Source organism: Geotrypetes seraphini, chromosome 1, assembly GCF_902459505.1.
Source record: "Geotrypetes seraphini chromosome 1, aGeoSer1.1, whole genome shotgun sequence".
Taxonomy (NCBI): Eukaryota; Metazoa; Chordata; class Amphibia; order Gymnophiona; family Dermophiidae; genus Geotrypetes; species Geotrypetes seraphini.
This window is the reverse complement of record NC_047084.1, coordinates 502530289-502544419: the sequence shown is the minus strand read 5'-3', so window position 1 is coordinate 502544419 and position 14131 is coordinate 502530289. Positions and strand designations below refer to the sequence as shown.

General features: G+C 47.8%; 1 protein-coding gene across 3 annotated transcripts in view; it reads right to left on the bottom strand.

Annotated features, from left to right (window-relative positions):
- Positions 1–14131, bottom strand: part of TUT7 (terminal uridylyl transferase 7) — a 317026-nt gene that overhangs the window by 248577 nt on the left and 54318 nt on the right. For all 3 annotated transcript variants that reach the window (XM_033927693.1, XM_033927688.1, XM_033927701.1), the window contains exons 4-5: positions 11929–12045; positions 1687–1864 (exon numbers count right to left, since the gene is read on the bottom strand). In XM_033927693.1, the coding sequence (XP_033783584.1) occupies positions 1687–1864; positions 11929–12045 (295 nt within the window). The remainder of the gene's footprint in view (positions 1–1686; positions 1865–11928; positions 12046–14131) is intronic.

Genomic DNA, 14131 nt, shown 5'->3' with positions numbered 1-14131 from the left:
AGGGAGTCTTGTAACAACATTCTACCTCTATTTCAGTACCTGATTAAGAAGGGTGACCAGCTGCAATCTAAAAGTATTTCTGGAGCTGGACTGCTGACTTGGGAAGGGCAAGGAAGCCACATAAAGAAATGGGACTGGACTAAGTACTAACAAAAGAATCAGATTGCATTTTTCTTTCAAGCCTAAACCTTTAAGGGAGAACCTGCGACGAAACAGGCTCCACACTAATGATGAATTAAATAACTTTTTCTGTTAACCTCTACAAAGTCTGACAGAGGGTGTTTGTGCAGGCCCTTCACTGAGCACCTGGCCCCTGCACTGATACAACTGTTTATAAATCATAATAGAGCCTACAACTTGGGATCTAGTTAAGTACTTGATACCTGAATTGGCCACTGTTGGAAAGAGGATGCTGGGCTTGATTGACCTTTGGTCTGTCCCAATATGGTAATTCTTATGTTCTTATGTTTATTTTGATCTGATTTTGGTACAACTTTCCCAAAGATTCAGTTGTCTATGTTTTACATCATCTGGAAAGGTACACTTCTCCCTCTGTATTCGCAGTTTCGATTATTCATGGTTTTTAGCTTGCTGGCTCCTCCCCTCAAATTACATCAGCTTGCATAGAGAAATTGCCATTTCCAAGCGTTTACAGAGAAAATCCCTGATTCCCATCACTTTGTTCACCGTGTTTTGCCTCTCCTTCAGGAACAGGCCGGGTCTCCCACCATGTTATTCACGGTTTCACCATATTCACAATGGTTTTTAATAGAAAACTGTGAATAACATATAAAAAAAGTTATTCACGTTTTTTCAGTATTTGCGGTTCTGTTAATCTCCTATCACAGCAAATATGGAGGGAGAAGTGTAATCTGGATTGTCTTTCAGACATGGGTGTAGAAGAGAACTTAAACTGTGTAGTGGATGAAATATGTGTCTACTGAATGTTGGAAATGTTCCTTAATGCCAGCAACGATGGATCTGTTGCAATAAGAGTTAAGGTGCTTGAGGCTGGGCACATAATGGAAGGATGTTGCAGATGGTAGGAGTCTGATCAGCAGATAATCTCTTATTGCCATAGTAAAAACAGACAAGACATAAATGATGTCACTTAACAGTTGTTCATTTTAATCTAAAAGCAGCTTCTGCAGTTTTTTTAATCACCGAATTCAGTTGCCAATTAACTAAGATGTGTTAAGTTTTTACATATTGATATAAATCTCAAGTTTTTAAAGATTGGCACGAGGACAAAATTTGTCCCTGACCCCATCTCCATGGGCTCTGTCCTCATCCCTGCAGGCTCTGTCTCTGTCCCCACCCCATGGCCTCTGACCCTATCCCCATGGTTAACTGCAGGTATCTGTGCCATTTTCTACTTCAAAGGCATGGACCGGTTTACATTCAGACATGAGTTAACCCAGTGGTTCCCAAACCTGTTCTGGGGAAACTCAAGTCAGTTAGTTTTACAGGATAACTGCAATGAACATTCATAAGTTAGATTCATATGCACTGCCTCCCCTTGACAGTTTTAGGAACCACTTTGATAACATGAGGAATCAAAAGGCCAAACCCTATCAGTTCCCCTTAATTAAGAACTAGCCTTGTATAATGAGGAGAAGGGGAAAAGACAGTCACATGGTGCTTTATTTCACAAAGTGACACAACAAAATACAATATTGCTAATACCTGGTAACTTCTGATGTATTAGGTTTTCCAAGGCTCTTTGAACTTGGAATCTGTTCTCTGTATCTTCATGGTTTAAACCAAACTCCTTCACTACCTTATCAATGGCACTGCCAATAGCTTGGATGGAGGACAGCGGAGGCAGAGGTAGCGTAGTCAGTAGTTCCTCTTCTTGCTTTTCCTAAAAAACAAATATTCTTTACAAGTCTGTTGTAACAGCAAGCTATGTTCAAGCTGTTAAATTTATAATGTGGAAAAACTGGAAAAGAAGCAATTCCAAAATTCATAAATGTACTTTACGGGAGGTAAAAACTTAGAAGTGGCTTAAACTAATATATTGTTAGGCAAGTAGCCCAACTATCAATCACAGATCTAAAAAAAAACAAAAAAAAAACTAATTATCTGTCTGATGCATGAAAATCCTGTACACAACATTCAGCTAACGACTAAAAATCATTCAGTTATCTTTAAGCTCATGAGCATGGCAATGAAAAACAAAGAACCCAGACGCTGAAAACTTTTCACTACAACCTGTCTCAGGGATTCTTAATGTATTACTATCTATAGTAAAAGTTTTGCACAGAATTTTCATGCATGAGATACTTCAGAGATAGGAGGTTTCTTTTACATCTTTTATCACACCTTGATAACTTCTCTCCTTAGGGTACAAAAGACATATTCTAGGCAGGAAGTATGCTAAAATATGTTAAAACATGCTAATGATCTACATGCTTAATCTACTTCCAATGCATGCTTAATCAAGTTTCAAGTTCAAGTTTATTGATTCTTAATGAATCGCCTATTATAGATTACTAGGCGATGTACAAAACCATAAAACATATAAAATAGACAATGGTGATAATGTAAAAACTAATTTTTGTTATAAATTAAAAAAGAAAAAAAACCCACAAAAGTACTTACATATTAAAACAAATATTAGTTTTAAACAAACAAAAAAAAAAAACATACAAGAGTTGTGAGGAAAAATAGGGGAGAAATTACAATATTTTAGCAAGAAAAGGAGGGTTACAACTATGGATCTACTTCCCTTTTAGCATTTAAGAGTAAATATTCAACCAGCAGTGGTGTGTGTTTGCTGATCGCTGCCAGTTTATTTCCAGATATTTATTCCCAGATATTTATTCATTCATTCAATTTTCTATACCGTTCTCCCAGGAGAGCTCAGAACGGTTTTACATGAGTTTATTCAGGTATTCAAGCATTTTTCCCTGTCTGTCCCGACGGACTCACAGCCTATCTAATGTACCTAGGGCAATGGGGGGATTAAGTGACTTGCTCAGAGTCACAAGGAGCAGCGTGGGTTTGAACCCACAACCCCAGTGTGCTGAGGCTGTAACTTTAACCACTGCACCACACTCTCCCCACTGCAGGGCCATGTCTGGATCTCAAAACTATCAGGTTTATGCAGAGCTAGCTAACAAATAGCCAGCTAAATCGATATTAAGAACTTAACCAATCATGGTTTGCCACATAAAGGTAGGACTGTGTTTTTTGCAATCTCATTTATGTAGTTGCCCTAGTTGGTTAAGTGTTGAGTATTGGGACTTAACTGGCAAAGTGTGGCTCTACCCCAGAATACCCTCAAAATAGCCAATTTTCACTTAGGCGCTAACCATAATTATCAGCAGTGATAACCAGTTAAGTGCTGCTGAAAGTTAGCAGATAGTCTAATCTAATCTGAATTTTTGTATCATACTTATTCAGAATAAGTTCAAGGCGATTTACAAGTAAAGAGGTCCAGATATTATTAAGGGGAATTACAATGACAGACACATGACAATTTTTTTTAAAAGATTTACAATAATGTGGGAAAGATCTGATATGTAAATTTCAATTTTTTAAAAGGATTTCCATGGTATATATACAATGTCCGGTGTGGTATTGGTGATGGTTTTTTTAGGAAGTCAGCGGTGGTTAATTTACAGGTTGTCGAGGTCTGTCGAAAAAGCAATGTTACTTACCGTAACAGTTGTTATCCAGGGACAGCAGGCAGCTATTCTCACTAGTGGGTGATGTCATCCGACAGAGCCCCGATACGGACATCTTGCAAGCATATCTTGCTTGAAGAAACTCAGAAGTTTCGAGATGCCCGCACCGCGTATGCGCCAGTGCCTTCCCGCCCGATGCTCTGGGCGCGTCTCCTCAGTTCAGGTAGCTAGCAGAGAAGCCAACCCAAGGGAGGTGGGTGGGACGTGAGAATAGCTGCCTGCTGTCCCTGGATAACAACTGTTACGGTAAGTAACATTGCTTTATCCCAGGACAAGCAGGCAGGTATTCTCACTAGTGGGTGACCTCCAAGCTAACCTCAATGGGATGGAGGGAGAGTTGGCAACTTAGGAGAACAAATTTTGTAACACAGTTTGGCCAAACTGTCCATCCCGTCTGGAGAAAGTATCCAGACAATAATGAGAGGTGAATGTATGAACCGAGGACCAAGTGGCAGCCCTACAAATCTCCTCAATCGGTGTCGATCTGAGGAAGGCTACAGAGGCTGCCATTGCTCTGACCCTATGGGCTGTGACCTTACAGGGAAGGGGTAATCCAGCCTGGGCATAGCAGAAAGAGATACAAGCCGCCATCCAATTGGAGATGGTGCGCTTCGATACAGATTGTCCCAACTTGTTTGGATCAAAGGAGACGAAAAGTTGAGGAGCAGTTCTGTGTGGTTTGGTGCGATCCAAATAGAAAGCCAAAGCACGTTTACAGTCCAGAGTGTGCAGAGCTGATTCTCCAGGATGAGAATGAGGCTTTGGAAAAAAACACTGGAAGCACGATGGATTGGTTGAGATGAAATTCAGAGACCACCTTAGGTAGGAATTTCGGATGAGTGCGGAGGACCACCTTGTCATGATGGAAAACTGTGAAAGGAGGGTCCGCCACCAAGGCCTGAAGCTCACTGACCCTGCGAGCAGATGTGAGAGCCACCAGAAAAACCACTTTCCAAGTGAGAAACTTTCGGGGAGCCTTGCTCAGAGGCTCAAAAGGAGGTTTCATAAGCTGATAAAGGACAACATTTAGATCCCAAACCACTGGAGGCGGTTTGAGAGGAGGATTAATATGAAAAAGTCCTTTCATAAATCTGGAAACCACAGGATGAGAAGAGAGAGGTTTCCCTTGTAGAGGCTGATGGAAAGCCGCAATAGCACTCAGGTGGACTCGTATAGATGTCGACTTGAGACCAGACTGAGACAGATGTAAAAGATAGTCCAAAACAGAGGATAGGGAGGCTCGCTGAGGCTCCTTAGAATTGGAAATACACCATGAAGAAAATCTAGTCCATTTTTGGGAGTAGCATTGACGAGTAGCAGGCTTCCTGGAAACCTCCAAGACATCCCTCACCGCCTGGGAAAACTAGTGAGGGGTTACGTTGAGAGGAACCAAGCTGTCAGGTGGAGAGATTGCAGGTTGGGATGAAGCAGTGAACCTTGATGTTGAGTAAGCAGTGAAGGAAACACTGGAAGAAGGACCGGCTCCCTGCTGCTGAGTTGAAGTAGAAGGGAGAACCAAGGTTGTCTGGGCCACCGAGGAGCAATCAGAATCATGGTGGCATGGTCCGATCTCAACTTGACCAGAGTCTTTTGAATGAGAGGAAATGGGGGGAACGCATACAGGAAGCGATTTCCCCAATCCAGTAGAAAGGCATCTGCCTCGAGACGATGAGGAGTGTAGATCCTGGAGCAAAAAAGAGGCAGTTTGAAGTTGTGGGGAGCTGCAAAGAGGTCTATTTGAGGCGTTCCCCACTGAGCAAAGATCTGATGAAGGGGCCTGGAATGGAGGGTCCATTCGTGAGGCTGGAGAAGCCGACTCAGCTTGTCCGCCAAGACATTGTCCTTCCCCTGAATGTAGACAGCTTTGAGGAAGGAGTTGTGGCGAACCGCCCAATCCCAGACTCTGAGAGCTTCCTGGCAGAGGGAGGCCGAGCCCGTGCCCCCTTGCTTGTTTACATAATACATGGCGACCTGATTGTCGGTGCGAATGAGGACCACCATGTCGCGCAGCAGATGTTGAAAAGTTTGAAGAGCATTGAAGATGGCTCTGAGCTCCAGAAGATTGATTTGATGGAGTCGGTCCGCACAGGTCCAGAATCCCTGAGTGCGGAGTCCATCCAGATGCGCTCCCCAGGCATAGGTCGAGGAATCGGTCGTGAGAACCTTCTGGTGGGGAGGAGACTGAAACAGCAAACCTCTGGATAGATTCGAAGAGGTCATCCACCAGAGCAGAGATTGCCGAAGAGCAGGAGTGACTGTGATGTGTCGAGACAACGGATCCGACACCTGAGTCCACTGAGATGCCAGGGTCCACTGAGGAATCCTGAGGTGGAGTCTGGCAAACGGCGTCACATGAACTGTAGAGGCCATGTGGCCCAGGAGGACCATCATGTGTCTCGCCGAGATGGTCTGGCGAGAAGTCACAGATTGGCAGAGATGAAGGAGAGCATCCATGCGCTGAGAAGGAAGGAATGCTCTGAGACGAATGGTATCCAGGACAGCCCCGATGAAGGGCAGAGACTGGGTCGGCTGTAGATGAGACTTGGGGAAGTTGATCTCGAATCCCACTCTGCAGAAACAGAACCGTGGACAGGGTCGCCGAGAGGACCCCCGAGGCCGAGGGAGCCTTGATCAGCCAGTCGTCGAGGTAGGGGAATACCTGAAGACCCTGGTTCCTGAGTGCCGCGGCCACCACCACCAGACACTTCGTGAAGACTCTGGGAGACGAAGACAGGCCGAATGGAAGCACTCGGTACTGCAGATGGAGATGTCCCACCCGAAATCTGAGGAACTTGCGAGAGGCCGGATGAATTGGGATATGAGTGTAGGCCTCCTTGAGATCCAGAGAGCATAACTAGTCGTTCTGCTCGAGGAGGGGGTAGAGAGAAGCAAGTGTCAGCATGCGAAACCTCTCTTTGACAAGGAATTTGTTGAGGACCCTGAGGTCCAGAATGGGTCGCAGGTCGCCCGTCTTCTTCGGGACAAGGAAGAACCGGGAGTAAAATCCCTGGTTCAGTTGGTCCGTTGGAACCGGCTCCACGGCACGAAGCCGGAGCAAAGCCTGAGCCTCCTGAAGAAGAAGGGCTGTCTGAGTCAAGTTGGAAGGATACTCTCTTGGAGGGTGGTCCGGAGGGACCCGATGGAAATGAAGAGAGTATCCCTCCCTGATGATAGTAAGGACCCAGAGGTCGGTTGTTATGGCCTCCCAGCGATGATAAAAATGATGGAGGCGCCCTCCGATGGGAAAAACAGGGAGATGCATAACGAGGTTGGTTATGCCCTCGACGAGACATCGCCGGTTGTCTCGCAGGAGGAGTTTGCCTCGGCTGATAACGCCTCTGATAAATCAACGGTGGACGAGAAGGTCGAGACTGCTGAGGCTTGGGCTTTGGCCGAAGGATAGATTGGAAGGACTTTTCGTGGTCAGACAACTTCTTCGTGACAGTCTCGATGGATTCGTCAAAAAGATCCGCCCCAGCATACGGGACGTTCGCCAGGCGGTCCTGAAGATTCGGGTCCATATCAATGGTCCGCAACCAGGCCAACCGGCGCATCGCCACCGAGCAAGCCGCCGCTCGGGCAGAGAGCTCGAACGCATCATAGGCAGATTGCATCAACTGAAGTCGGAGTTGGGACAACGAAGATAGGTAGAAAAAATTCCAAGTAGGTTGCAAAGTGGAAGTTGTAATTCAGGACTCTAGACGCCATCATCGAATTCTGATAGATGCGTCGCCCAAACTTATCCATGGTTCTGCCTTCGCGGCCCGGAGGTACGGAAGCGTAGACCTGGCCAGGATGAGACCGCTTGAGCGAGGATTCGACCAGGAGGGACTGGTGCGAAAGCTGAGGACCCTCGAAGCCTTTATGATGTACCGTGCGGTACCGCGAATCCAATTTGCCAGGGACCGCAGAGATAGAGTAAGGAGACTCGAAGCAGCGCATGAAGGTCTGGTCGAGGAGCTTATGCAGGGGAAGCCGCAAGGACTCCGCCGGAGGCCGAGGCAAGTGCATGGTATCGAGATACTCTTTGGAATATCGAGACCCCACATCTAGAGTAATGTCCAAGTCATCCGCCATTTGTCTGAGGAACGATGAAAAGGACAGTTGGTCCGCTGTCGCCGGTCCGCGAGACGGACTAGAAGAAGACGAAGCCTCAGGCTCCAAAGAGGCCTGTGAGCAACAGGACGAGTAGAAAACTTCGGGGTCCTCGAACTCCGGGCCAGGAGGAGGAGACCCAGTCGAAGCAGCATACCCCAACCGAGGCAATTTCTTCTGAGGCGAGACGGTTGAGTGTCGAGAGGAATGCTTCGAAGAATGCCTGGACCGATGCCCCTCTCGATGCCTGGAAGGGGATCGAGTCCTTCTGTGCGAGACTGGATCAGACGCTTCCAAGGAGCAGATCGGACTCGATGCCGTCTATCGCAAAGGTGGAAGAGTCGGTGCTTCTCTGGACGTCGCCCAGGCTTGATAGGGAGTTCGGAAGAACTCGTCCTGCTTCCTGCTATGCCCCGGACTGGAGGGCCCCGAAGGTGGACGCCACACTGAATCATGGGGCGGAGTAATCGGTTCCAAGGGAGGCAGGTCACTAAACGAGGGTTTCCTCGAGGGAATGGGCTCCAAAGGAGGCATATCACTAAGAGAAGCCCTCCTCGAGGGAATCGTTTCCAAAGGAGGCATAGCACTCTCGGAGGACCTCCTCGAGGACCCGGACACCACTCGCCGCTCCTCCTCGCCGAGCAACGAGGTCGTGCGGCGGGGAGGAGGAGGAGGGGGCGGTCCGCCCCTCGAAGCCAAAGCTGGGAGGTCACCCTGGATGGTGGCAATCAGACGAGGCCCCATGGTGTGCATGAGCTCAACGAACTGAGCCTCCAGAATGGACCGCAGCGAAGCCGATATGGAGGGATCCGCACCAAAAGGGGGCCCTTCCGCACGGTCTCCGCGCTCCTTAGGTGCAGTGTGCTTCTGCTTGCCAGCTTTCGGCACCTTGAGCACCACTGGTGGAACTGTAAGGGTCGAGACCTGCTCCGAGGAAACGGAGGAAGGTACCGGCACCGAAGCCTGGGCCGAAACCGGGGTGAATGATGCCGGTTTCAGGAGGCCCGAAGCAGCTGGGGAGGCAGCGGGCTTCGCTGAAGGAGTCGAAGCCCCCGTCGATGTCGATGTCGAAGCTGCAGGATCTGACGAAGCTTCCATCTTGAACATGGACTCCCAGAGCAGACAGCGGCGCTTAAACGCTCTCGCCGTCAGAGTGGAGCAAGGCTGGCACGATTTCGGAAAGTGATCCGGTCCCAGACACTGTAAGCAGCGTCGATGAGGGTCCGTGAGCGAAATCGCGCGCTGGCACTTGCTACACTTTTTGAAACCGGTAATTGGCCGGGACATAGGCTGGAAAAGCTCCGCCGCAAGGTCGAAGGCGCGGGGCTTCAGCCACGCGGCCGACCCGGAGTCGGAAGGAAAAATTTTTTTTTTTTTTAAAAGAAATCAAAGAAAGAAATAAACGCACAGGAGAGCCCAAAAGAACTCAACCCGCGGCAAAAAGAAGGCAAAAAAGATATTCAATGGGCGCAAATTAAAGATAGACTTCTCAGCTCCGCGGAAGAAAAAGAACTGAGGAGACACGCCCGGAGCATCGGGCGGGAAGGCACTGGCGCATGCGCGGTGCGGGCATCTCGAAACTTCTGAGTTTCTTCAAGCAAGACATGCTTGCAAGATGTCCGTTTCGGGGCTCTGTCGGATGACATCACCCACTAGTGAGAATACCTGCCTGCTTGTCCTGGGATAAAGGTGGGTTTCCAGTTTTGTTTTAAATATGAAGTAGTTTAATTCAGTCCTAATGCTTGTTGGGAGACTGTTCCAGGTTTTGATGGTTGTACAGGTGAATAGGGAATTATAAATTTGCTTGTATTTGACTCCTTTGGATGAAAGAAGCTTTAGTAGGTTTGTGTCATGAACCCTTGTTGATGAGAAGTGTGATTTGGAGAAGAGTTGGAGAATTTGCTCTGAGGTGTTAGCATGTAGGGTATGGAACATGATACAGGATAGCTTGAATGTAATACGTGCGTGTATAGGTAACAAGTGAAGTTTGTGGTAATATTCTGATATAGTGTCATAGTTTTTATAGTCTGAAGATCAACCTGATTACTGTGTTTTGAATCATTTGCAGTTTGTGTTGTAGAGAGGAATTCAAGCCAGTATATAGCGAGTTGCAGTAGTCAATCTGTGATAAGACCAGCATTTGAACAAGAATGGCAAAGTGGTTACTGTCTTAATTATAACCTTCATATTACTATAGGGGAGAATTCATTGAGGTGTGGTAAAGTTTTGCCCTTTACCGTACCTTGATTCCCTGTGAGATCCCAGCACCACAGGTTGCTGAATCCCATCTTAAAGGAATAACACTGCTTGCAAACTAATCTAATCCTTAGGTTTGTATACCGCATCATCTCCACGTTTGTAGAGCTCGACGCGGTTTACAGTAGGAGAAATAGGAAGGAACTACAACAGAGGGTTAGAGGTAGAAGTGTGAAGAAAATTTAGAGGACTTGGGATGCCAAGATATAAGAGTTTCCTTGATTCCTAAGTTGGAGGGAGACTTACATTTTTTGAGAAAAGCCAGGTTTTCAGATGTTTGCGGAAAACTTGGAGAGAGCTCATGTTCCGAAGAGGGGAGGAAAACTACCTCACCTGCAGCATTATTCACAAGGCCCAGGAGCATCAGGCCACACAAAACTGTAGCCTGATGCTCCTGGCCTTTAACTCTGGGTCTCCCCCACTCCCCCAACTCAGTCCCCTCTTAATGTCTACTTGAAAGAAAACCGGTAGGGAGGGGGGATCCGAGGAATCCTGGAGGGTCATCTGGGGTCCAGAAACTGTACAGCCAGGAGCAAAGACTAATCATCCCTGGCCACTCTGACACAGTCCGTTCAATGGCACCCTAAGTGGTAGTCCCACGTGACTTATCACTAGGGGTTATTTTAGTATGCTTTGGAGGCCCTAACACAACTTGTGGTGTATCACCAGAAGTTGCATTAGGCTTTCTGCATACTAATGATATGCAAAACATGCATTTGCATATTTTGCATTTCATTATTAATACTTGGCGACAAATATCGCTGCACTATTTTTAGAACAGTGGCACTTGGGATTTTTAGGTCACGTTAAGGGCCAATTAATGCATCTTACTGTATTTCAAAAATGCATAAAAAGGATGGAGTTGGCTCAGAGGGTGGCTACTAAAATGGTAAACGTCTTCATCATAAACCATATGGGAACAGATTTAAAATCCCAACCTTTTAGAAGAAAGGGGAGATGGATATGATAAAGACATTTAAATATTTCCATAGTATAAATGCATAGGAAGTTCTGGAATGAGGGGGCAAAGGATGAAGGTGAATGGGGACAGATTAAGTAATCTAAAGAAATACTTTACAGAAAGGAAGGTGGATGTGTGGAATGGTCTACTGGTAGAGGTGGTGAAGACGATGACCGTATCTCTCAATTCAGAGGGTGGTATGAATGGGCACACTGGATATGCCATATAGTCTTTATCTGCCGTCATTTTCTATATTTCTATAAGTTACTGATGTTCTCAGATGAGCCCCTTTTGTCCCTTTTTTCTTTTGAAGAAATGGAGTACACATTGTTTTTGTTTGGGGGGGGTTACTGGTTTGGGTCAGTTTTGAAAAAAACTTCATTAGCTTTCCATCAACTTTAAGGCTTCATTCAAGGCACTGACTTTATTAGTCAAAGCCTTGCATGGACAAAATCCAACACACTAAACATCTTGAGCAATATATATATTGCAGCTTATACAATAAGGTCCAAGGAAAACTCTTTTCGATGGGGTAGTTTTATGAAAAATTTTCTGATATAAACAGAGCTGGATTAAGGCATTGGCAATCTAGGCATGTGCCTCGAGCCCAAATATTTATGGGGACCCTGTCAGATGTGCTCAGGATTCAGAAGGTTAGGACTGCCAACTGTCTGGATTTTTTTTTCAGGATTGTAAAAAGTTGTAAGTTACCTGTCTCAAAGTCAGAAGGATGGCTAAGTGTGTGGATATTTTTTTTTTTAGGGCTTAACCAACTATAGCTCTCCATGCTCCCCCTCTTCCAAGCAGAGGCTATGGTAGGCTCCAGCCATGGGAAGGCTGCTCTAGTTACAGGAAGGAAGGGCTGAGGGCAAATTTCAAAGCAAAAAAAAGATAATTATAATCAGCTGATAGCAGCTCACTCACCTTTAATATCTTTTTGTGCCTCTTCTCCTTGATATGCTTGTAAGCAGATGCCACAGACTCAACCAAAACATCACACAGCTTACAAGTGAACATAGCTGTAGGATAGTTCCGAGGTCGCTAAAATGTAGGAAGACATATGTGAATAAAATGCAGAAACTTATTTCAAAGCTGATCCCTTTTAAAAAATACATAAATGACAAACATTGAGCATCCAGAACAAACTACCCTAATATACACCATGATAAGCTCTTTTGGTTCTAAAATAATACAACTAGTTGCAGTTAAGAGCATTAGCATTTAGTGCAGTAGGAGTGTCAAGGGCCGTTTTTATTTCCCCAAAAATCTTAAACCAAAAACAGAAGTACCGTATTTTCACGCATATAACGCGCGCGTTATATGCGTTTTTACCTACCGCGCATACCCCTCGCGCGTTATATGCGTGAGCGCGGTATACGAAAGTTATAAAACATAGTTCCCACCCCGCCCGACGCCCGATTCACCCCCCCAGCAGGACCACTCGCACCCCCACCCCGAACGACCACTCGCACGCGCTCCCACCCGCACCCGCATCCACGATCGGAGCAAGAGGGAGCCCAAGCCCTCTTGCCCGGCCGACTCCCCGACGTCCGATACATCCCCCCCCCGGCAGGACCACTCGCACCCCCACCCCGAACGACCGCTCGCACGCGCTCCCACCCGCACCCGCATCCACGATCGGAGCAAGAGAGAGCGTGGGCCAATCAGAATAGGCCCTGGAGCCTTAGGTCCCACCTGGGGGCGCGGCCTGAGGCACATGGGCCCAACCCGACCATGTGCCTCAGGCCGCGCCCCCAGGTGGGACCTAAGGCTCCAGGGCCTATTCTGATTGGCCCACGCGCCTTAGGCCCCACCAGTAGGCGGAGCTTTAGGATGGATGGGCCAATCCGGCCTCATTCCTTCGTTGGCTGCCTGCCGGACAGGCGGGTTTGGCTCCCGTCTGTCCGGCCAACTACCAAAGGTACGGGGAAGGGGGGTGGGGGGGTCGTGGGGGTCGCCAGGGGGATCGCGGGTCGGCTGGGGGGCGGTCGGAGGTTCTTGGGGGGGACGGTCGTTGGGGGGGGAGGGGGGTTTGCGTCGAGGGCAGGAGGGCCTGGGATCCCTCCTGCCCGTAATGTAGTGCGGGGTGGGGTTAGGGGGTCGCCGTGGCCAGGAGGGTTTGGGCTCCCTTCTGGCCCAACTACCAAAGGTACGGGGAAGGGGGGTGGGGGGGTCGTGGGGGTCGCCAGGGGGGTCGCGGGTCGGCTGGGGGGGGCGGTCGGAGGTTCTTGGGGGGGGCGGTCGTTGGGGGGAGGGGGGTTTGCGTCGAGGGCAGGAGGGCCTGGGATCCCTCCTGCCCGTAATGTAGTGCGGGGTGGGGTTAGGGGGTCGCCGTGGCCAGGAGGATTTGGGCTCCCTCCTGGCCCGATATTGTTGGGGAATCGGCGGTCCTTCGGGGGGGAGGGATGTATCGGACGTCGGGGGGGGGGGCATCAGGCTTTCAGGATGGGGACAGACCTTCAAGGGGGGACAGTGCACGGAAGTCAGGGGGGGTGAACGGAGAGTCGGGACAGCGCACGGAAAGTCAGGGCGGGCAAAAGGAGCGTCGGGCAGCATGCGCGGTATACCCGTGAGCGCGGTATACCAAAGTTTTTGTACATATCATCGTGATTTCTGCGCGCTATACCCATGTGCGCGTTTTATACGGGTGCGCGTTATTTGCGTGAAAATACGGTACTGTAGTTGTGTTAGTTTCACAGACAAAAAAAAGAAAAACTGTATAGAATCTACTGGTAAATCAATTTGCAGTTTTATTGGGTAAAATTTTTAAAAGATAGATCTATGATTACAAAAGGAGAAATTTACCCTTCCCTCATATTTTCTAGAGTTCCACTAGACCAGGGATGCCCAAAAGGTAGATTGCGATCAACCAATAGATCATGAAGGCAAAGCGAGTTGATCGCAGAGCCCATCCTGGGCTCCATGATAGACTCGCATTGCCTTCGCATTCTCCCAGCTTCCCGACTCCATAAACAGGACAGAAAAAGCATCCCAGGAAACTCAAATTCCATCCCAGGAAGCTCAAATTCTGCCCCCAGGGGAAAGAGAGGAGTCTCCAATCCAAAGGACTCTGAACCAAACCACATTGGGTTCGATTCTAGCAATTCAGCAACAAAATGGCTGCCAT